The sequence below is a fragment of the Lethenteron reissneri genome, chromosome 24 (assembly GCF_015708825.2).
Source record: "Lethenteron reissneri isolate LAM-NWPU_2019-01 chromosome 24, ASM1570882v1, whole genome shotgun sequence".
Lineage (NCBI taxonomy): Eukaryota > Metazoa > Chordata > Hyperoartia > Petromyzontiformes > Petromyzontidae > Lethenteron > Lethenteron reissneri.
This window is the reverse complement of record NC_083802.1, coordinates 10,483,381-10,507,094: the sequence shown is the minus strand read 5'-3', so window position 1 is coordinate 10,507,094 and position 23,714 is coordinate 10,483,381. Positions and strand designations below refer to the sequence as shown.

Here is a 23,714-nt window from a genome sequence, read left to right as displayed (position 1 = left end):
ACATCAAGTGGCACCTCTGAAAAGTTGTAAATGTTTTTCACTCGCTAGAAACCCATGACCACGAGGTGAGATTAATTCTGTAATTTGGAGATTGAAAATAGATAATTAAAAAATGTAAGATGAATCTGGATCATTTTTACGAGGTGGATACATCATTATTAAACCACGAACCACTGTATTAATGTGCAGGGTACTCACTTTTTTAGTCAGCTCAATGATGTATCGTTCATGTTTATATGTTACTTTGTAGTGTTGTGGTCGATGAGGCCTACATTCGAAGAAGAAAATAAGTTAAAAAATGTGTTACAATAAAGCGACAGAAACGTAATATATGTATAAAAACATAAACCCCCCATACATACCCTTAACTCTTGGGGCAAGTGCTGTTCACGAGCACGTAAAATATATACACACACACACATGTAGACAAGTCCACACTTAAGGAAAGAAAGTAGGACTTTGCCAAAATAATACATTATGATTTCAACTATGAAGAAGACAGTTCCAGAATCGAACGAGTCGGTTATGAATCAAATACATTTTATTTGTCCATTTGACAATAAATAATCATCCCTATTTATTAATTTAGTACATGCAAATACACAAGATCGCATTTATAATTTCTACCAAGGCCGTAATTATAATATATATTGGGGGGGACACATCCCACAATATTCAAATATGCTCAAAATGTCCCCCCCCCCCAATACATTGCTTTAAACAATATTAAAAATAAAAATTGTTATGCTATGTAAATAAAAACAACAATTTTCTAAACCTTGGCCACAATATCTGGACTTGTCTTCATATAACAATGCATAGATTTCTGTTCATATGATTGTGGTTATACTTTATTAATCCCTAATCTCTGCCATTACATACAATGAAACAAGTAAAGGTAAAAAAGAAAAAAACAGAGCAATATAATACAATACACCATTAGACATTAGTATAAAAAATGAATAAAAAGTCCATCTCATGTGTTAGTGATTTTTTAAATATTTTATGCAGGAAATTAGTTTTGAAATTTAGATTTTTTTTTCGGGGGGGGGGGGACCCCTGGAAGGTTTGGTCCCCCCCAATGTTGACTCCATGGCTACGGCCTTGATTTCCACACTACGGAGTGAGTTAAAATCCCTTGTGTGTTTTGTGCACACACTACTTATATGTAGGTGTTTCAATCGCCAACAGATATGGGATGTTTTGTATGGGCATTCGTGTGCGTTTCATTTTATAGCATGTACACAACTGCTGAGACGCTATATAGACTGATCCGTTGATTATTAATTATCACGACGTGTCGATTACAACACAAGCAATCATCATCAGGTGTGAAAACCACAGCAAGAAAAAAATTGCTGAAGTGGGCATTTTTTTCTTTCCGTGGTTTTCCCACCTGATGATGATTGCTTAGTGTTGCAATCGAAACGTCGTGATTTTTTTTCTACCTACGTGACTTTACCGAAAGAACCAAAGAGTATGGATTCCTACAGTCACGAAAGCTTCAAATCAAGATTTTAATTATCAGCCGAGATGAGACGACACATTGGTTGTGAAAGTTTGAACCAGGACGGTCGAAGGTCATCTAACCGGTTCAGAGGCTGGAAGTGGCAAACTGAGACGGAGTAGTCCACGTTGTTGCTGGCTGGACGGAGGAGTAGGTTGCCCAGCTCCGGATGCTCTTGCAGCATTTTCTCAGCCTCCACGCGATCCACTTTGTAGAAGCATCTGCAGGAACCAAGAAACACACCGTGTTGTGCCTCTTGAAACGTTGCAGCCTGGAGACGTGTTTTGTACGTAATTCTCATGCAAAACCATTTGGGGTATTATTTTGTTTATCTCGCTGCTCTGATGGGGTTTTCGGGTTGTACACCGTGCGGTGTTCGACGTTTAGCCGGCAGCTGTCGCTGAACCGTGGCACATCAGTGCCGAATAGCACACGGTGACAACCCGAACACCGATCAGCGAGCTAGCTGTCCAGCACCACCGCGAAAACCTCCGCTAGCAGATTCTTATTCAGAGTTAAATTTACACCTACAATCTAGTTATGGCCCTGATAGCTATAATTTGGCAGAAAAAAACACAATTAGATACGAAACTATTGTATCTACCGGGTAAGGCTCACTGAGCTATATACAGTAGCTCTTTTTCAAAAACGACCTGTCCACCGATTATAGCTCAACGAAGTGGCTTATCATGTCGAAATGTATTACAGCCAAATACTAAAAACGCATGTTTTTAAATGTGGAGGGAAAAACCAGAGGACCCGGAAAAAAACATCCACGCGACCACAGGGAGAACATGCAAGCTCAAAATATACAGCAGGCGTCAGGGTCAGGATCGAACCCATGACCTTCTGCATACCAGGCGAGGGAGATAACATCTCTTCACCACGACGCTCCATAGTAAAGCAATAAATATTGTGCATCAGAGTAAAGCAAAATACTTAAGCAAATATTTGAAATTGCTCGACTGATAATTATTTAACAGCGTGTGCGGTTTACAGCCTATAAATACAGTACACATGTGTAGTGACATAAGAAGGGAGGGGCTGCTGGGGGCTCTGGGATCCCAGGCGAGTCCAGACGCTTAAGCCTCTGGGCGCCAGGCGCTGGGTTCCCAGGGGGTCCAGACGCTTAAGCCTCTGGGCGCCAGGCGTTGGGTTCCCAGGCGCTTAAGCCTTTTTGGCGCCGCCAACGGGGGGGGGGGGGGGGGGGGGCTGTGTGTGCTCTGTGGGATGTCTGGTGGCGCACACGGCCCCACCCCTCGTTGGACCAGGCATAAAAGGAGAGCTCCCTGGACGATCAGGGCCCAGTTGTAACTCAAGACCCAAGACCCACGACCAGCCATCTGAAGACCCTTGGATGCTGTGAGAGCCAGCGCTGGGACTCTGGAACTCCCGACTCTACGACCTTGTGAGGGCGAGTTCCGGAGCGTAGCCAGAGTAGAGTATCTAGGCTGTGTAGCTAGGCTGTGTAGCTAGGCTGTAACAGAGTATCAGGACTGTTGGAGAGTTGGACTGTTGGAGTGTTGTATCGTAATAAAGAAGTTACCTCTACAAGCGTCTCCGGAACCCGTTACACATGTAGCACGTACAGCCCTATTGCCAATCCACTGCTGGATGGCCATACTTCACCACGCTGGAGAATGTGGGTTTGGTAAAGGTGGTAACCATTAAATTATTGTATTTTGGTTCACTGCCCCCTGCTACTCACCACGTAGCAGAGCACCACGGTGACAAAGACAACGACAAATATTCCCCGTAAAGCCTTCACGGACTCACTATGAGATCTCTTTTACCAGTGGCAAAATATAATAGTAGGTTTTTACCCTTTTAACTGGTACAAAACTGACACCTTTATTCAAAGCATCATGTTTGCAATGACCACAACACAAGTAGTCAAAAAAGCAAACAAAAAGAAGCAACTCTGATAAGGATGATAGGACAGTGCATATTATCATCCTTATCAGAGTTGCTTCTTTTTGTTTCCTTCACGGACTGTTGGGGAAAGTGCTGTTACACGAGGGAGTGGATGGCCAGCACCACTCCCCATCACAATTGTTTCCCGAGTTGCTGTGATTTCACCTTGCATCAGGTCCTCACTTGAAGGTGAGTCGACCGAGGGGAGGCACAGGACTAATTCGGAATGTCGTGTTGGCCATGAGCGGGAGTCTAATTCGGGTGGCCGGGTTCAGGGCGCAGTGCGATAACCTCTACACTACCGCTCGACACACATAGGGTTTAGTTACACACAGACACACACACACACACTGTAGACATTTACCAGATTGAATTCATTTTAAGATATGAAAATACAGACAACGTTAATCACCTGGGAAACAGCAACTCTGCTGAATAGAAATTTTCACTGTCTGTCTCCACTGACGTAGCCCCTTGCGTTGGCCTCGCCAGAGGTGATTGTTGGGGTAATTGTGGCTTTGGTACAGGTAGTGGCGGCAGTGCGTGTGATGGGGTCTCTGGGCCTGGCCTGCTGAAGGGGAGCTGTGATGGAGAATCCGCTTCAGCCAGCCTCGCCCTCTTCTCTGCCTCTATGGCTTTGAGCACCCGCTGCGAATCTTCCAGGGGCAGGTGCGAATCTTCAGGCACCTTGAACTGATGGAAATACAACATCGGAAGGCACTTGTCAGTTAAAAGAGATGTATATGGTGACGGTGAGAGATCGAGGAAAGAAATCTGTATTCATAGTTGATATTAACCAACTCACGTACCGACTTGTTAAACAAGACGTAACGTATCAACAAGAGAAGACTTGTAAATACGGAGAGTCTGGTGTGTGTGTGTGTTTGCATTTGAGAGGTAGTGTAGCAGTAAGCGTGCTCCGTAACGAACTCAGCGATTTCGATACCCGTTCATGGCCAACACCAGTTACAATTGTCTGAAACAATCCAGGGCCTCCCCTAGGTCGGCTCAGCCTCAAATGGACACCTGGTGTGATGTGTAACCATAGCCACTAAGGGAGACAAAGGCAGCCAGGAGTGGTGCAGGCTACCAACTCCCTCGTGTGCCGTGCCGGCCTTCAAAGATGCTCGCTAACAGCACTTGCCCTTACAGTCTGTGAAAGCTAAAACGGGTATCTTTGTATTTGTTTGCATCTGAACATGTATTTTGTGCAAACGCCTCGCTCAGGAAATATAATATTGTGAGGACACAGTTCAGGAAAACAATGTTGCCAATAGTCTTATGTTTAAGTGCTTGGAATGAAAATCCGCAGCACATACATTTCAAATACAATTTAGATTGTATATAGCATCTATGTGAAGTATTGGAATTGACGGCAGGAACTTCTTGACGGGTAACACACTTTAATTAAATCTTTACGTTCCCCATACAACGTGTGGTCTCCTTTCTTCCGACTACACACTCCACTTAACTCGTGTAGACTCTATGGTTCTGACTACACCCAATACACTTGACTCGTGTAGACCCTATGCCTCTGGCTACACACAATACACTTGACTCGTGTAGACCCTATGCCTCTGGCTACACACAATACACTTGACTCGTGTAGACCCTATGCCTCTGGCTACACACAATACACTTGACTCGTGTAGACCCTATGCCTCTGGCTACACACAATACACTTGACTCGTGTAGACCCTATGCCTCTGGCTACACACAATACATTCGGCTCGTGTAGACCCTATGCCTCTGGCTACACACAATACATTCGGCTCGTGTAGACTCTATGCCTATGGCTACACACACTACACTCGCCTCTGGGTTACACAGAGTCCCGGTCCCGTTAGGACTGCGGGACTAGGTACCGCAGGGCCCTAGGTCTTCATCCCCGTCTTCATTCTTCGCTGGTTACATACTGCCCTTACGCCTGTGTGCATCCCCTTTTATAGCCCCTGCTCACGAGAGACGGAGCTGATCCGGACGTCGACGTGAGCATCGTTCCCTAGTGGACCAATCACGACGCACTCTCTCTACGATCCGTTTTCCCCAGCGCATGTTAACACTCCTCTACCAATCACACCGCGCTGCCACCCTATCACTCCCTCTCAGCGCGTCACGGGCCCACAGCCAATCAGTACCCCGTAACCCACGACCCCGCGCTGACCCCTGATCCTCCACCGTCAGCGCGCGTCACCACCTACACAGCCAATCATTACGCGCTGGCATACGATCCCTAATCCCAGCGCGTATCACCTCTACATATGTATGTTAAACTTATTTCGCACCATACACAGCAAACCATGTCTCAAGATGCTGTACAGAAACAGTGGGTGTTTTCGTAGAGAAGCAGTCACAAACAGAGGGAAATGTAAGGTATTAATTTTGGACTTGGACAGAGGCTTGCCACCACAGTTGACTGGGGAGAGTTCCAGACCTTGGGAACAGCAGAAAACAGTGAGTGACCTCCCACTGAGCAAATGCTGACTGAGTACTTCGGGAGAAAGCCTTCAAATAGAATGAGATGAGACGGGAGAGGTAGGCAAGGGTGAGTCAATGGAGTAAAGACGGCGAGAGCATATGGAAATTGTAACACTGATTTTTATAACGTGTTCCGTAGTAATGTTAGCAGTAGCAGACATTTTGTTTACTGGGATAGATTCCAATGAGGCATTAGTCTCCAACAAGGGAGGCCTGGATTAATCAAGCACTTTACAGGCACGTCCTATGCATGTGTATTACATTTGTAGCGGGTCCAATTGAGTCGCAGACGTTGTTCCTTTTAGAGGCAACACATTTATTGTAACACCTAACACAAAGGGGTAACTGTCCCTTTGCCAGATACAGTCCTAGGGTGGTGACTACCAGGCTAACTACACTATACGTAGGCGTTACAGCTACGAAGGGTCGGACCCTCTCACTCGGGTCCGCGACCACGTGTTTGCCTCGTAGGACGTGGAGCTTCCAGCTTGTAGAATACAGTGACCCCGGTTCCTTTCAGGGACCCGCCTTGTATCCCTCCACGCGTCGGGGCCGCTCCGCCCTTGGCCCCGCCCCCTTCCTGAGCCTTCCAGTTCCCTCTAGATCCCTCTCGAGAGCTCTCCCCGGACACGTGATCACCCCCTAGCCCCCCCCACCTGGAGGCCTCTCTGTGGACACTCTAGATCACGTGTCTGCAGGGCCAACCAAAGTGCCATGGCTCAGGGCAACCCTGCCTTGGGCTGACACCCTCTCATTCCCCCATGTGGGGCCCTCACCACACGCTGTGCGTGGTGCTCGCGCTATCCCGGCGCACACCAAGCCCCGCGAGGGCTGGTACTACACCCGCCTACGGGGTGTACGCGATGACGGTGCATCGCGTGCCGTGGCCATCTCAGGCCGGCACCATACATTGACATCCCCGATGTCACTAGTCACTACACATTTGACGTCAGCAAGTTGACCTCTAATAAAATGGATTACAAGAACCAACCAGAGGCGTTTCTAGAAGTTCCCCAAGGGAAGGAGTTTTTGAAGAGGGCTCTATATTGATGGGGCGAAAACATATTCAATGTTTTTCCTCTGGTAAATATAAATAAAATGTCAAGTTTTTTTGTATTCGCCACTGCAGCGGACGCATTTCTCCGCTGCAATACGATGCTGTACTGCATGTGTGCCAATTTACATACCTCCGTAACTGCGAACATAAATGCTCTCCACAATTCCATGCAGCCCATAGAGTCCGCCTGCAAAAGCCAAGCAAAGACATAGGCATGTTGGCTCCGTACTTCGCCACCTTGGTCAGTGTGGGTTGTTGATGGCGGGCAGTGAATTTAAAGGTTCAGGCCGACAATTACAGGGCTGCACCTCTGGCCCTTATTTCTTCAACCCCCCCACCCACCACCGCATCTGCCCACCCATTATCAAAGGCAGGGCACATGCGGTGGAGTAACGTGTAGTTACTCCCACCTCTCCCAAGACGTCTGTCCAGCATGAAAGAGTAGGCCAAATATCTACTAGAGTGGCTCTCCAGAGCTCCCTCTAGTGGAGTCCCTACCTCCAGGAGTGGTGTAGGCAAGAATGGGTAAGTGGCACGTGTTTTCTACCCTCAACTTGACTTCTGTAGTGCCAGTCTTGAGTGTAATTTTGGCGGTAGAGCCGCCAATTTTCGTCAAGTACTTGGTGGTGACGGTGAGTGGCGATTTCAAGCAGATTTTTTCTCCACACTAGCAGGGGGGGGGGGGGAGAGGAAAAAAATACAAAAATGCAATTATTCAGGTCACCTAAAAGCACAGTTCAATATTATATATATATAATATCAACAAATAGTGCCTTTTAATTTCAAAGGGTAGCCTCACAGAGTGACTTTTTTTCATGTTGGCCTTGCATTGGCCAATTCAATATGGCACTGACAATTTTCAGTGTGGTTTGCAGATAAAATATATATTTTTCTGAAATACCAAATGAAAATGTGAAATGTCCACATTCATAGTTTATGGCCAAGGTTGGCACTCCCTACAGAGGCATCTGATAAATATATATTACAGATTAAACAACAGTTACCATGGGTGGAGAGGTGGCGTAGTGGCTCGCTCACCACGCTGCGAACCCGGCGACCTAAGTTTGATTTCTAGTCACGTTTCATGTCAACGGTGAAGTTATATCTGAACCGGTCCTTGGCATCCCCTTCACCGGCCTCCAAAACAACTCCAATGACCGACCAGGCACGGGAAGGCCTTTCGTCCAGCCGTGGATTGACAAAGGGCTAACTTTTTTTTGTTATTGTATATCCAGTGCCACGTTGCGTTCATGATATTTGAGCGGAGCAGGTTTCAGTGTGTTGAGATAATTATAATAGTCATGAGAATTATAAATATCAGCAGCAACTACATTTCCTTAAACATGCGAATTGGATCCTGTGCTCATTGTGAGAAGAAAAAAAGGCTCAATGCATTTTGACGAAAATATTTTGAGCTTTGCTGATGAGGCTCAGACTGGGTTGATCCAGTAAAAACTGGCTCGTCATTGCACCACTCTACATTTTGAACAGGTTGTCCCAAAAAAACAGATCACTATGCCAACACAGAATACATTCGACACTGTGGGATTTCCCATTGTACCTTTACTCCTAAATTGTAACAACAAAAAACCTAGCAAAAACATTAACAATTAAATGTAACGTCACTTACGAACAATGTAAGTGACTTAAACAATTATTCGTAAGTAAGTAGTGCTATCATTTAAAATATGGTACGAATTCATAAAAAAATATATTTTCAGTAATACGAGTAGAGAATCCGTTTATCTGCAGCTGCAAAGAAGAGACAGCTGTCTCTAACAATCCTCTTGCGTTCATACATAATAATAGATCTTGTGAGTTTCCATAAATTTCCGCTGTACTTAAATAATATTCCGGGTGAAAAATTGTAATATTAATAGGTGTACAATTTAAAAGTTACAACCATTTTAAATGAACCTCGTCAATATTCTGCATTCGTTACTCCCACCTCTTATTGGCTGCTATCTATAAATATCTTGCATACTTCTTCCGCCATTTACATACAATGCATTGTGTATTTGTGTTACACGGAAAAAAGGTCCCATGATGTAGCTGCTCACCCCGAGCCATAAATTATCTGATACGTGTGACATTTTTCGATTTAAAGCTTTCGTGACTGCAGGGATTCATCTTCTTGGTTCTTTCGGTAAAGTCACGTAGAAGGGACGGCTGCTTGCGTTGTGGCCGAAACGTCGTGAGAATTATTTTATTATGTTTTATTATTTTATTATTTTTTTACTTCCCTTCTACGTGACTTTACCGAAAGAACCAAGAAGACGTGTGCCATTGTTGTTGTACTGTTCGTCTGTTGGCGTTCTCTGGTCTGACACTGGTGATACGAGGCGATAAAGAAGGCCGTCTCTGGTGTAGTCGAATCAGTTTCAAAGACAATGCAGATATAATTATCAAGTGTGTTTTTTGCATGTTTACCACAAGTGCGAGTGGATAATGCAGACTTGATTCTTTGCAAAAGGTTTCTCTTTGGTGTTTGAATATCTTCATACCTCTTTTATTGCCAGAAAGGGTAAAACCTATTCTTATTTTTCATACTTTGATACTGGCAAAATGTTTCATGATATTTAGCCAAAGAATATTATATGTAGCCAGTTACCCAGCTAATTGTTTTTGGTAGCAACAGCCCGCAGCAGCCACTAAGAACAACAACGTTGTAATTGTCGAACGAAGAGGAGACCAGCCAGCAGCCAACCAGGAAACTGGAGGCATGGGATATTTTGAATAGTTTTACGATTAGTACTTTATTAAATACATCATATGAAAACATAGGTATTGGTCTAAATAGTTTTATCCACCGACAAAGACATGGCTTCATGAGTGAAATGAACACAATAAATGTTCCTGCTTTTGTTCAATGACAGTAATATTCCATGTGGCATCAAATGGACAGGCTATATCTTTGTTGGAAGAAGCCAGTGTAGTTTTGATGTGTCAAGGTGGTTAAGGTAAGAATGCACACTCACGAATTTAATACCAAAAACAAATCAACACAGGCGTCAATAAAACTGTGGCCTTAAAAGGAAAAATATATAATAGGTGACGTTTGAGGCAATGGCCCTTCATCATGGCAATGCCCACAGCACCACCTCTTACATACTTGTCCTTTTAAGGTCACTGTTATATTGACGAATGTGTTGCATTTGTGTTGTTATTTGAGCATTTGCATAACCGGTAATGCAGCAGTATCATCACTTATTTTGTTTACCTTTCAAGTGGGTACATTTACATTATCACCATCATCATTTGTTACAGTACTTATACCACACCTCCCTTGCAGTACATCTAAGTGTGCTATAAGAATTTGAGAGAACTACTTAGCAATTGAGTGATTGCAGACCAAACACAATGATGAAAAATAATATAGTACAGAAAATATACACAACCAACACAATAAACATAGTTGAAAAGCCAAACTGAAATACTTAGTTTTTTCTGCACTTGAATTGAGGATTGTATACATTCTCTGAAATTGGCTATTATATATTCTTACATTGATTAATGGTAGGTTGATTGATGACATTTCAGGGTAAACTTTTCACAACTTCAGTACCAAACACCAAAAGCCCGTTGTGCAATTCTTAATTAAATTTGCCGTTGTGATATAAAACAAAAACACCGATCATAATTTTGAAATCATTCTTCCAATAATAGTAGCTCTCAATTTTGTAAGAGCTAAGAGGTTGTTTACCTTGTGTAGTTGATATTCACCGTTTCTCCTGCCCACATGCCCTGGTGCCTGTGTATCACAATGAACGGACGCACATATACAGACCCTCATGCGCCAAGTCTGCATTATGTATGCATTCTCAGAGAGAAAATGCATATGTCCACATGATAAAAAAAAATACCATTTAAATGTGCAGCCCTGTGATTTTTGCTCATGCCTCTGCTGGCAGAGGGCCCTTCCCTATAAGGAGCGACAGAGAGCCCCTCCAGTAGGTATTTGACCGCCTGTTCCACGCTGAACACATATCTCGTGGGACCACGCACACTTTACCCCACCACACCTGGCGATCGGTGTACTAATTCATGCGGCTGGGTGGACAGAGATGGGGGGAGAAATACAACAACATACTTTGCCTATTGTTTCAAGTGCCATGCCGGGAGTTCGAAATTGCCCACGAAAGTTCTAACCATTACACCACGACAGTATCCCACCTGGCAATGATGATGATGATAATAATTTACAGCCCAGTGGATCAATGCCTCCCAGCGCCATATAGGTCATGGGAGGTGTTTAATGACACTTCACCATGCTTGTCGATGTGTAGGCTGGCGAAGTTGGCAAGGGGAGGGCAAGAACGGTTTGGCCACTGACTGATTTCAGCCACATATTTGCTTTGAAAAAAGAAACAGAATTACAATGGGATAGTGGCGGCTCGTGACATTTACACGAGGTGGGGCTGTTGTGAGTGACCTCTGAAAATATGGTGTTATAATTAAGAAAGACCTCGTCATGTTATTGGCCTTCCCGTGAAAGTGATATAACTATCTTATATACCAACGGTAGGCATTTATAAACAATATACGAAACAAAACAACAACGCATTCAAATGCTGTCCCCATGAAATGGAATATTTCGGAGTAACTCACAGTGGTCGTTGCTAATTATTCGTTTGCTGCACCGACTGCCTATCACCGTTGCTGTTGTTTCCTCCTAGAGCGTGGAGGCAGTGAGCTGCTATATTTGCACAGTGCAAGTTCGCGTTGTGACATCGCAATTACAGCAATGGGCGCCTTTTTCACCGCCCAGAATGGGTCTCAAACGGCGCGGCTAAAATGCGAAGCTAATCGCAACGAATGAAGGGAGATATATATATACTCTTTGGTTCTTTCGGTAAAGTCACGTAAGTAGAAAAATAATAGATCACGACGTTTCGATCGCAACACAAGCAATCGTCATCAGGTGGGACAACTACTTCAGCAGTTTTTTCTTGCTGTGGTTGTCCCACCTGATGCTTGTGTTGCGATCGAAACGTCGTGATCTATTATTTTTTCTACCTACGTGACCTTACCGAAATAACCAAAGAGTATGGATTCCTGCAGTCGCGAAAGCTTCAAATCAAGATTGACGGGATATATCTCACTCAGACGCCTTCGCAGCCGCCCCGGTTTCTAATATGAACAACTTAAAATGCTATCTTCATTAGGCAATTCACGTGGAAAGAATATATATTTTAACACGACAAAAAATTTGTAGAAAAGGTATTTCTAATATATACAAAAAACACATTCCTGCGGAGGGAGCTGGTAGGAACGTTGGGTTGCTCGGTCAATGGCTAGGGTCAACGGCGGCGTGGTGTATTCCGCAAATAAGCCCGACTGTGAGGGCGGGCACAAGCCGGCGTGAGTAGGTTAAACGTTGAGTTTTATAAGGGCACCACGGGGTGACCAGCCCCTCCCCACCCAGCCCCACCCCTCCCACCCCCCACCCAGTCCCACCCTCCCCACCCAGCCCCTCCCCACCCAGCCCCACCCCTCCCCTCCCCCCCACCCAGCCCCACCCTCCCCACCCAGCCCCTCCCCACCCTCCCCACCCAGCCCCTCCACCCACCCAGCCCCTCCCCTCCCCACCCAGCCCCACCCTCCCCACCCAGCCCCTCCCCACCCTCCCCACCCAGCCCTACCCCCTACCAAGCCCCACCCTCCCCACCCAGCCCCTCCCCACCCTCCCCACCCAGCCCCTCCCCACCCAGCCCATCCCCACCCTCCCCACTCAGCCCCTCCCCACCCAGCCCCACCCTCCCCACCCAGCCCCTCCCCACCCTCCCCTCCCCACCCAGCCCCTCCCTCCCCACCCAGCCCCTCCCTGCACGACGGACACAATAATCCCCTGTGGGCTGGTGTAACCAGGAGGTTCCTACCAGTATTAATTTCGTATCTCCAGCTGCTTGGTGGGGTGGCGCCTCTACGCCCCTAGTGGACGAGCCGCGCATGCGCAGTGAGGGGCGACCCACCAGCGCCACACGCTTTGGGCCATTGCACAATCGCGGCTTCAGTCATCATTCTGCCAAAATGTGGTGGCACCGCTGACAAATCGTGTCCCACATTCCTCAAATGTAAGACGACATGGCTCGTATCTTATTGTACGTATCGGTTTGTCTATTACAGTGTGCTGAGCAAACTTAGCAGTTACGTCAGTTTGTAATTATTAAAGTAATACTGGTAGGAACCTCTGGTTACACCAGCCCACAGGGGATTATTGTGTCCGTCCGTCCGTCGTGAAGGGAGGGGCTGGGTGGGGTGGGTGGGGCTGGGTGGGGAGGGTGGGGCTGGGTGGGGGGTGGGAGGGGTGGGGCTGGGTGGGGAGGGGCTGGTCACCACGTGGTGCCCTTATAAAACTCAACGTTTAACCTACTCACGCCGGCTTGTGCCCGCCATCACAGTCGGTCATATTTGCGGAATACACCACGCCGCCGTTGACCCTGGCCATTGGCCGAGCAACCCAACGTTCCTACCAGCTCCCTCCGCAGGAATGTGTTACTGGTAGGAACCACCTGGTTCCACCAGCCCACAGGGGAATATTGTGTCCGTCCGTCCGTCGTGTCTTGGTCTCTTCAATGCCGGATGAAGACCCTCAGTGCTGTCGGTCACAGGGGGATATTGGACTCTACTTCGCCGCACTGGTTGGTGAAGAGGGGAGGGGGACCCAGAACAAATATCGCTCACCACTGATGTTAGCCGTGCCCTGGAATCGAACTCGGGTCACCAGATTTAAAGTGCAGTATGTAATTCAGCTGTGGCATTAGGGGCCGTCCATAAATGACGTGCACGCGATTTTGGACGATTTTTGACCCCCCCCCCCCCTCGTCACACGGCGTCACAAAAAGTCAGACCCCCCCCCCAAATATGACGTCACAAAGCTCTGCACCCCCCCCCCCAAAAAATATAAAAATACTTCAAATCGCTTTAAACTATTGTCAATGTAGTGCGTATTTAATGTGGCGCTGCACTCTGATGTTGTAGGAGAAAACATTTATTAAAAAGTATATTTCATTAAGTAGAACGTGTTGTCTATATTTATTTAAAGTTGCGCATTTTTATGTGACGTCACATTTCTCACCCCCACCCCCTCGTCATACATCGTCACAAATGTTCGACCCCCCCCCCCAGGTGCGTGACGTCATTTATGGACGGCCCGATAGGCGACAACATTAAGCCTGGATTTCCATCCCCGTGATACCGGACACACGGTGAAGTGTCCGTTTGCGGACTCTGTTACTCAGAATGTTCATGCCATGGAACATTTGACAACGCGTCAACATGTAAACATTTACAGGTGTTTTGCGCGTACATTCCTGTTTATCTGTAGATATCAGTGCTAAGCATTCTTTAAGAAAAAACTCTTTTGGGTGTTTAATGGGGTTGTTTGTAGGTTTCACGTGCTGTCTTTAGAGTGACGCAAGGCTGCGTCATATGCAATATAAACACAGTAATCCAGAGAGGATCTTAATCGTGATGATTGTTGTAAAGCACAATGGGTAGACAGCGGCAACCCTGCGGTGATTTCTGTTTCCGTGGCTTGTTCTCGAACACACTATCTTTCGTGTGAACCGAACGAACAATTTGTCTTATGACATGTTGCCGATAGCAGCAGTGAAAATAAATTGGGAAAAGGAGTTTAACCATCTGAAGCTTTTAATATAAATCCATTTTAAATTCTCCACTTCATAGGGATTACGTTACAAGATGGGGAGGAACGTCCAAGAGACATCGAATGCGTGATTTTTCTACTGCACTTGCAAGCGTGTTGTCAACACTACAATGCAATAATGTGAATAATCATAGTACATCCCTGACAATCTATAAAAATAAAGACCTTAATCTGTATGTCTAAAAAAAACTCCAGGGTACCTCCCGACAAGGTAGAAAGCTGAAATTTGGTACATAGGTAGCATTTAGGACACAAACAACAAGAAACATCTGAACATCCCAGATTTTTCATTTTAAGACCCCCCGCATCTCGATGTTTAAGTGCCCCATAAACATGTGTGTGCGTGTCATTGAGAAACCTTTCAAAATATAAGTGCGTTTTTCTTTTTAGTTTGATAGAGCGTTAAACAGCAATTAAAGTTAAAGCGAGAACAATTTTTCTATTTTTTTTTTGTTTTGAGATATTTCAGATTTAATTAGTTTTTAACGAAAAAATACGCATTTTATGCTGTTCAAATCTGAATAATTTGAAAACGGTAAAATATTGATTTATTTTTCGATTTAAAGCTTTCGTGACTGCAGGGATTCATCTTCTTGGTTCTTTCGGCAAAGTCACGTAGAAGGGAAATAATAGAATAATAAAAATAAAACTTAATAAAATAATTCTCACGACGTTTCGGCCACAACGCAAGCAGCCGTCCTCAGGTGAAGAACAGGTCTGTCGGAAAGACAGCGTCTGAATTATTTTATTACGTTTTATTTTTATTATTTTATTATTTCCCTTCCACGTGACTTTACCGAAAGAACCAAGAAGAAGATATAGATTTATTCTCTTTTCATAAGCCAGACATATCTAGCAATGGACATTGGCCACCACATGACCTTACTAATGTTTTCACTGTTCTGTAACTAAGAAGCTGTGAGGAATTGTGGCCGAATTCGGGCAATACTGAATCTTGTCGGTGTTGGTAATAACATAGACAGCCAGTATCCTGTATGTGCACGCTGAGTGCCTGATGCAACACTGCTTAGATGACAGATGTCTTGTGACCCGCATTTAATTACCCAAAAGGTAATATTTCTTCAAGTAAGTTGTATTTAAAACAGAAATGAATACGCAAAGTAAAAATGTTAGGGGTCAATTCATTGCGGGTCACAAGACATCTGGACAACCCTGTACAAGCCCTTAACTTACATATGCTCGCATGTCTTGCAATATGCATAGAAGTATGTTAAGCTTCTTCAGACTTCACAAGGAAATCCGAAGTCTAAAAATGATTAATTATTGAGAATTATAATTCTAGCCATTTAACAAGTCACTGTTGTATGATGTCCTCCCCGTGCCGTTTCCATCATGAGAGTGGTTTAATCAGATTTCATCGTGCTGGTCAATGCTAGTTGACGAATGAGAGCCAGGGCTGGTTCGGGTAGAACTCGCCACTGAAAATAGCCGCTGACTTGGAATCGAACTCTGTTCGCCAGGTTCATTTACGAGGACCACTACGTCACTACTCCCGCAAGTCTTTGATGTCTCTCATTTTCTTCAATATATGTTTTCGGAAACAAGCAAATGTGATGTTAACTTGGAGTTCATTTTTAAGTTTTCAGTTGGTTGTTGGCAACAAAAATTCCGATTTAGGATGGGTTTTTTTTGCAGAGTTAATTAAATGTCTTATATGTATGATAAAATAACAACGCTTAACTTTTGTGTTTAAATGTATTGCCTCTTATAACAATTCGCTTTTAATGTGCTTTTCAAAGGGATGCTGATCCGTTGTAATGGTGAGCACACTGGACTTGCAATTCAGAGGTTGCCGGGTTAGATTTGATCTTCCGGCGTGGCAGCTGAAACAACATTGCAAGTTTTTTTGTTACGAATATCCTCCACCTCTGTTCCACCCAGCAGTACAAATGAGCACGTCACAGTCGACCAGTATGGCGCGTGTGGTGGTGTAAAGTGTGTGTTACTCCTACCTACGTATAAGGTGTTTGGGTCCTGTGGAAGAGTAGGCCAAATACCCTCTAGAGGGGCTCTCTCGGGCTGCACCTTTACTCTGTATCTTTTAAATACAAGGCACACATGTAAACGACGCATTGTTTTAGTTGATTTTCTTGTGCTTTCACAACAATCACAGGATACACATGAAAGTGGCTGCGATGGTATTTAATAACCTACCTTTTCGCGTTTGTCAGCGTAGAAATATAGAACGTTCCCATTTAGGACCGTCCATTGTTTCTTATATTCCTGCCAATGAAAATGTGCGAAACGTTAATGAGTGCAGAACCAGCCCCTGTAGCGTGACCTTGTTCAAATGGTGTGTTAGGAGTGTATGAAACGCGGGGAATTGTGGGGTACACAGCAAATTAGAAACACATTTTAAACAAACGTTAACGCTCAAAAGAATAAGTAACAATATGATTTGCTTTTGCCCATTATGCGTACTGCTCAAGCTCTCGAAGTTCACCGAATGAACATAGATTTAAATAAACATGAAGCTAGACTCACACAATAATTAATGATCTTATCGGCGCAAACTTAAAAAACTAATGTTTAAAGGCTTGAGAGTAAAGAAGCGCCCGGGTAATGTGCATCAATGATAAATGGTTTGTCACACAACGGCTTGTAGGAAAACGCAAAATAAAAACTTTAACGCGACAATAAAAAAAACTGCAGTGCATATACCTTGTCCTTTGATTCTTTACATGGAGATAGCCATCGTTGTGTACTCGCAGGGATAGTTTTCCCACAGGTGAACACTCTGCCATTCCGTTGTTTCAACCCTTCAGACCTTTGCCGAGTCCCTTCGGCTTTGACTCGTAGACAGGACATGACAGAGCCTCATAACGAGACGACACCAGGAAACAGAGGCGGAAAACCCCAGTCGCATCTTGCAAAACCAGAATTTCAAGGTTTAACTTAAGAACTGACAATACAAATCAAGGACGTGCCATTCTAACATATTTCCCACCTGCATAGCGGGTACATTATTCTCCTGCCACGACTAGAGCCTGACACACGAAGTGCCCTGAGCAAAGCAAATACTGTACCAGAGAACATTGAGTGTTTAATAAGACGTTTAAACAACATACGTTGCAGTACGTATAATATATTCATATTTTACATTATTTAGCCATACATCCTCACATTCTGCAGAAGGAAATAAGTCAGCCAACTTCCTGCAGAAATAAGGTAATCTTTGGAAGGAAGGACATTGACCTAAGCCAATCGTCTATCGGCCCACATTTGGCCAAATGGAGCAGGTAAACCCGTGCAATTTGCACGTTGAAATTGACTTCATTTCCCCTGTCAGAGTGGCCCATTATTCCACTCGACTGGTTTGACTGAAGGCGCACAGCCAGTAAGATCTTATGCAAAACAATTCCACGTCGCATTGTTCTTCTAAGTAATGCGGAAGTTGCTATGCAACTGCATGCCATTGCTCTGGGTTTTTCTGTCCCGATCAAATGCACCGATACCGTTCTCGTAAAACTTGAGTGGTGGAAACTTTCTTCGTGAATTTTTGGCATGGGTGGTTGTTGCCGGCCAATGCTCTTGGTCAACGAAATTTGGACAACATTTGAGCCAAAGAGCAAACGTAAGTCAGTGGCATGATCCTATAAGCTTTTTATAAAAGCAAGGGCTTTTGATCAGGATGCGTTACGATAAGAAGTGGTGAGCCATGGTGAAAAAAATATAGTGAATCCAAGGAACGGAACGTATCTGTGAGAGGAGATGGAGCGGCGATCAAATCAGTTTGTATGCAGGTGCTAGGTGGACATCTGTGATTAAGAGCCTCATAGCTCATCGGATTTCTCCAGGATACATCAAGATTCTGATTCTGATAGGTGGATTTATTGTATCGCAGGATCGTGAGAGGTGGCAGCAGCGTGAAGAGATTACCTTCAGCCGTGTTATTTTTGCCCCGTGTTGATATTTCAGTGATGGATTGTTATTCATGTTTACAATGTGTGTGCAAAAAACGATATCAACAATAACATGAATACTGTAATAATTTACATCTTGGACAATCCACTGCTGGATGAATGCTCCCACGTGGTGCGATGGTAATGGGGGCTTGTGTCTGACCGTACTTCACTGTGCCGGCCAGTGCCGCTTAGTAGAAGAGGCACTCAGGAGCGGTTTAAAAGTTACGCGCTACCGTTCTTAGCAGCTGTGACCAGGAATTTAAATCAAGTCGGAGTGGTTATGTAGATAGGTTGCATGTATGTATGTTGAAATTCTTTCGCACCGTACGTTGCCGACCGTGGTAATCGGAGGAGCGTGGGGGGGGGACAACAAACAAAGCACAAAAAGCAGTTCGAAAACACAAAACAACACACGGATCAGATAACATACGCAAACTAGAGACGCACCATATTGACTGTTTAAAATGAAGTGGGCTTAGGCAGGACACAAGGCTTGAAGGTGCAATTCTACAACATGCGCCTCTGCATGCTTCCGTCTTTGCATTTCAGCTTTTGTTCCGTTCTCTTCATCAGTGCACATATTTTGTAACACCCCCCCCCCCTCCCCATAAATAATGTGCACATGTTAGCAATTCAATTCGATTTGGATTTCGTTCCCAGTCCAATTGAGACAACAAAAACGAGACCGGACTTGGTAGTTTGAATGGATCGTGAAAAAAGCGGCAATTCATTAAATACTCTTTGGGTTCTTTCGGTAAAGTCACGTAGATAGAAAATAATAATAAAAGAACACCACATTTCGGTCGCAACACAAGCGTCCGTCATCAGGTGTTGCGACCGAAACGTCGTGTTCTTTTATTAGTTTTTCTAACCACGTGACTTTACCGAAATAATCAAAGAGTATGGATTCCTGCAGTCACGAAAGCTTCAAAATCAAAGTTTTTGGGTTAGATCGCGTTATTTATAAATGTGTCGTAATCCTCCACCACCCGACACGGCCAATCAGCAAAAAAAGTGTCACGTTGACAAAAGACAAATAGTTCACTACTTTAGCCCACCGGTGTGTTGAAGTGTGAAACCACAACATTTACAATTTTTGAGTACGACGTTTCTTTGGTAATTGCATCCAGCATCATCGGGCAATTCGCCAAAACGTTGATTATGAATAATATTGGTCGCGAAAGCCTACGTGTTAAACTGACGAAAGCTTCAAATCAAGATTGAATTCATTACATCTCACGGGTTTGGAGGGTGGGTATTGAATGATTACATGCCTACACTGAATGCAGAACTGTGATTACTACAGAGGATAAACAATAACTCCCCATGAGATGTAAACAAAAAATCTTTAATGGTCAAACATTTAAAATATTAAATAATAAGCATCATTAAAACCATAGCTTCGAGATGTATGTGTGGTCATCATTAGGCACTGAAGACAATACGCTGAGCATATAAAGCAACCACTGCACACAGTTCGTGAGGAAATCTTGGGCAAGCATATATAAGCTTGGTATATTTAAACATAGTATACAGTTGTATCATATAAAAATGTAATATCTTCTGTTACCTACTGATATTTCTTCTTACAATGTAAATTTGATTAATTATACTGCAGTCAGACATTCTGCATACACTTGCAATGTGCAGTGCTTACATAACATGAAATATAGGACACTGCCGGTCATATTAGCTATCATCAATTCGAAGACCAAACGACCCAAAAAGCAGTGATATAATGGCAGCCAAAGGAGGATAAAACCCCTCAACAACTTGATAACAGTGCGGAGATGGAAAACAACGATCGGTTCATGTGCAGGAGTGAAATTGTGACATCTCAGAACCGTGAAGTATGGTGATAGGCATGGAGAAGCTTTTATCCAGCAGGGGATATCCAATCAGCGATGGTGGTGGTGATGATGATTGATAAAAACACTGGTGTTACCAATTTAACGTCCGCTTCACAAGACACATCATTAAAGATTTCTGGATTTATTTTCACTTGACACAGTAAATTTGGCTGTGACGGTCCCACCTGAATACGGAGACTTGTGTTGCCTCCGAAACGTCGTGATTTAATTTAGTTATTTTCATTTATTATTATTTTATTCCATTATTATTTTTTTACCTACGTGACTTTACCGAAAAAACACAAGAGTATGAATCCTTGCAGTCACGAAAGCTTCAAATCTAGAACACATCATTAAAGAGTTTAATTATTTAAAAAAAACTGCATTTGGTCTGATATAAAGGACACAATTGCCATTTGTTACCGTCAATATTTACTACTCTGCTGCCTTTGTCCATTTCCTACAACTGCAAAAATCAAGCACGGATGCCAATTTAAGTATGGGTTTTATGACTTAAAAGTACTTTAGCTCAGACCATTGAGTAGATTAAGGACCACATTCTAATCTTGACGGCGCTACAGCAACACTTAATTCTGTCCCATTTTTTTGTTTTACCCGTTAGTAATAGAGACATCGGCAAGATTTCTCCAAACATTAGATTGAGCACTGCGTCTTCAGAAAGGCTCATTCTATGATTTTTTTTAATCATATTTGTTCATCCGTACGTGGACACAACAATGATGAGTAATTGCAAATAAAAAGAGAGAAACTGTAAATATCATTATATTCACAACTTTATATATATGCAAAGACAAAGATCCCCCGTATAGCCTCAACAGACTGTAGGGGCAAGTGCTGTTAGCGAGCATCCTATGAAGGCCGGCACGGCACACGAGGGAAGTGGGAGGCCAACACCACGCCCGGCCGCCTTTGTCTCCTTAGTGACGATGTTTACACCATTTGGAACCTCCTTTGCCAGTAGCAAAATATAATAATTGGGTTTTTAACCTTTTATCTGGCAACAAAACTGACACCTTTTTTGCTTACACATCGCACCAGGTACTCATTTGAGGCCGAGTCGACCTAAGGGAGGCCGGAACTGGTTCAGATAATCGTCACTGGTGTTGGCCGTGAGCGGGAATCGGAACCCGGGTCGCCAGGTTCACAGCGCAGCGCGCTAACCGCTACACCGCAAAGATAAAGATCCTTTGTAGTGTAGCGGTTACACTACACACACAGGCACACAGACACACGTGACACTCGTGCCACTCACACACAGGCACACAGACACTCAAATACGACAAGTGTCATGAGAGGCGCTGGTGCCATTACAAGCACTACTTTGTCGGTTTTCGTGCTTGTGCTGCACAGCTCCCCGTTGTGTTTTCGGGTTGTACCACGTGGTCGTTCGGCATCATGTCCGACGTTTTCGTTCCACGTAGAACGAAACGTCGGACATCAACCCCAAAACATCAAAAAGCCGTATATTACAAGTGCTATTTTTGTTATATGGACTCCGAGCCTGGCTCCATCCGTTCGCGTGATAGAAAGCCACGTCTGTTCTTGTGGTGGCTGTTTACTTGGACTCGATGTAAACCATGTCTTCCCCGATGTGTTTGCGCCGACGTAATACTGCGTTCTTGAGCTCTTCATCCAATTCTGCGGGCACATGTGATGGTGCGACAGACAGCGGTTTCAATGCAAAAACAACATCGAGAGATGACCAGAGCGAATACCGAAATAATTACAATATTAATGGCGATGTACAACACGTACGTAAATTTTTGTATTGGTTACATGTTTCGTCTCAGGAACCTGGATATGAACCAGCAGTGCTGACTCAGTTACTCTAAAATCTACAAATATTAATAATCACTCTCCACTCCATCGAGAAACACGAAAGAAACCTTATAATGTCATGCATTTTAATACAGAGTCCTTTTTTATTTTATAATTGCAAAAAAAAGCATGTGTGCGTGCGTATGTGTGTTTGAGTTATTCATTTTGTGATTGGAAGAGTGATGGTGACTTATGCAGCGTTGCAGTGCTTGGAAACCGTATTCCACTCGTAACAAGAGATATGCTATCTAAATCTGTTTTTCTCTGAAACGGTAGAACTACCTGCCCCAGTTGTGGAAGAGTTCCCAGAAGACGTCGATGATTTCTGTGATACGGGATGATGGGTCGACGTGCTGCCTTCTATACACACCACAAAAAAACAAATGATGAAAGTTTAAAAGAAAGTTAGAATTTTATTTTAACCATGTACTTTTTCTTTCATTAAATATAAACTGTCCACACTGAAGATAATGTACGCAAATATAAAGTCGGTAAATAAATGAATTACATTGTCAAATCGTGTAACAAGAACTACAGCTTAGCTTCTCAAACTAAATGTCGACATCTATTGCCTAAACATGAACTACATTTCAAACCTGGCAATTAGTTTTTGTGTCAAGTGTCTACTCATTATGCTGCAGTTTAAAAAAATTACATAACCGATATTAAATATAATTATTCAAAACTAAAGTTATATTTTCTCATTTAATAAATTCTGTTGAAACTGGAAAAATATTTACTTGATACTATTCATATGCCGTTGACATGCGAGGGTGGTATGGTGGAACATTTGTCATAGAGCACGCGCACTGCTCTATGAACCTGGACAACTTAGTTCAATTTTTAACCACGACGAACGTTAGTGGCGAGTGATACTGGTAGGAACTTCCTGGTTACACCAGCCCACAGGGGATTATTGTGTCCGTCCGTCGTGCAGGGAGGGGCTGGGTGGGGAGGGAGGGGCTGGGTGGGTGGGGAGGGGATGGGTGGGGAGGGTGGGGCTGGGTGGGGAGGGTGGGGAGGGGCTGGGTGGGCAGGGTGGGGATGGGTGGGGGATGGGGGGGTGGGGCTGGGTGGGGAGGGGCTGGTCACCCCGTGGTGCCCTTATAAAACTCAACGTTTAACCTATCTACGCCGGCTTGTGCCCGCCCTCACAGTCGGGCATATTTGCGGAATACACCACACCGCCGTTGACCCTGGCCATTGACCGAGCAACCCAACGTTCCTACCAGCTCCCTCCGCAGGAATGTGTTATATATGAACCAGTCCTGGGTCTCCATCCACCACGCCCCCCACTTCACAACCCGAATTGACCAACGTGGTGAAGTATGAATCCGCCAGGTGCTTCCAGTGGTAAAGCAAGCGTCTCGCAATCGAAAGATTGCGATTTCAAGTCCTGGTTTTGGAATTGATGCAGCCTTTCATTCAAACGGGGTCGATAAAATGGTCACCACTGTGTGGGCAGTCAACAGTG

The 23,714-nt window shown here is 44.3% G+C and overlaps 1 protein-coding gene across 1 annotated transcript in view; it reads right to left on the bottom strand.

Annotated features, from left to right (window-relative positions):
- Positions 1-16,865, bottom strand: part of LOC133346573 (signal-transducing adaptor protein 2-like) — a 33,495-nt gene extending 16,630 nt beyond the window's left edge. Inside the window, exons 1-7 of the mRNA XM_061558233.1 lie at positions 16,801-16,865; positions 10,660-10,707; positions 7,504-7,623; positions 7,087-7,143; positions 3,834-4,114; positions 1,591-1,728; positions 199-268 (exon numbers count right to left, since the gene is read on the bottom strand). Of these exons, the coding sequence (XP_061414217.1) occupies positions 199-268; positions 1,591-1,728; positions 3,834-4,114; positions 7,087-7,134 (537 nt within the window). The 5' untranslated portion in view covers positions 7,135-7,143; positions 7,504-7,623; positions 10,660-10,707; positions 16,801-16,865. The remainder of the gene's footprint in view (positions 1-198; positions 269-1,590; positions 1,729-3,833; positions 4,115-7,086; positions 7,144-7,503; positions 7,624-10,659; positions 10,708-16,800) is intronic.
- Positions 16,866-23,714: the final 6,849 nt, after the last annotated feature.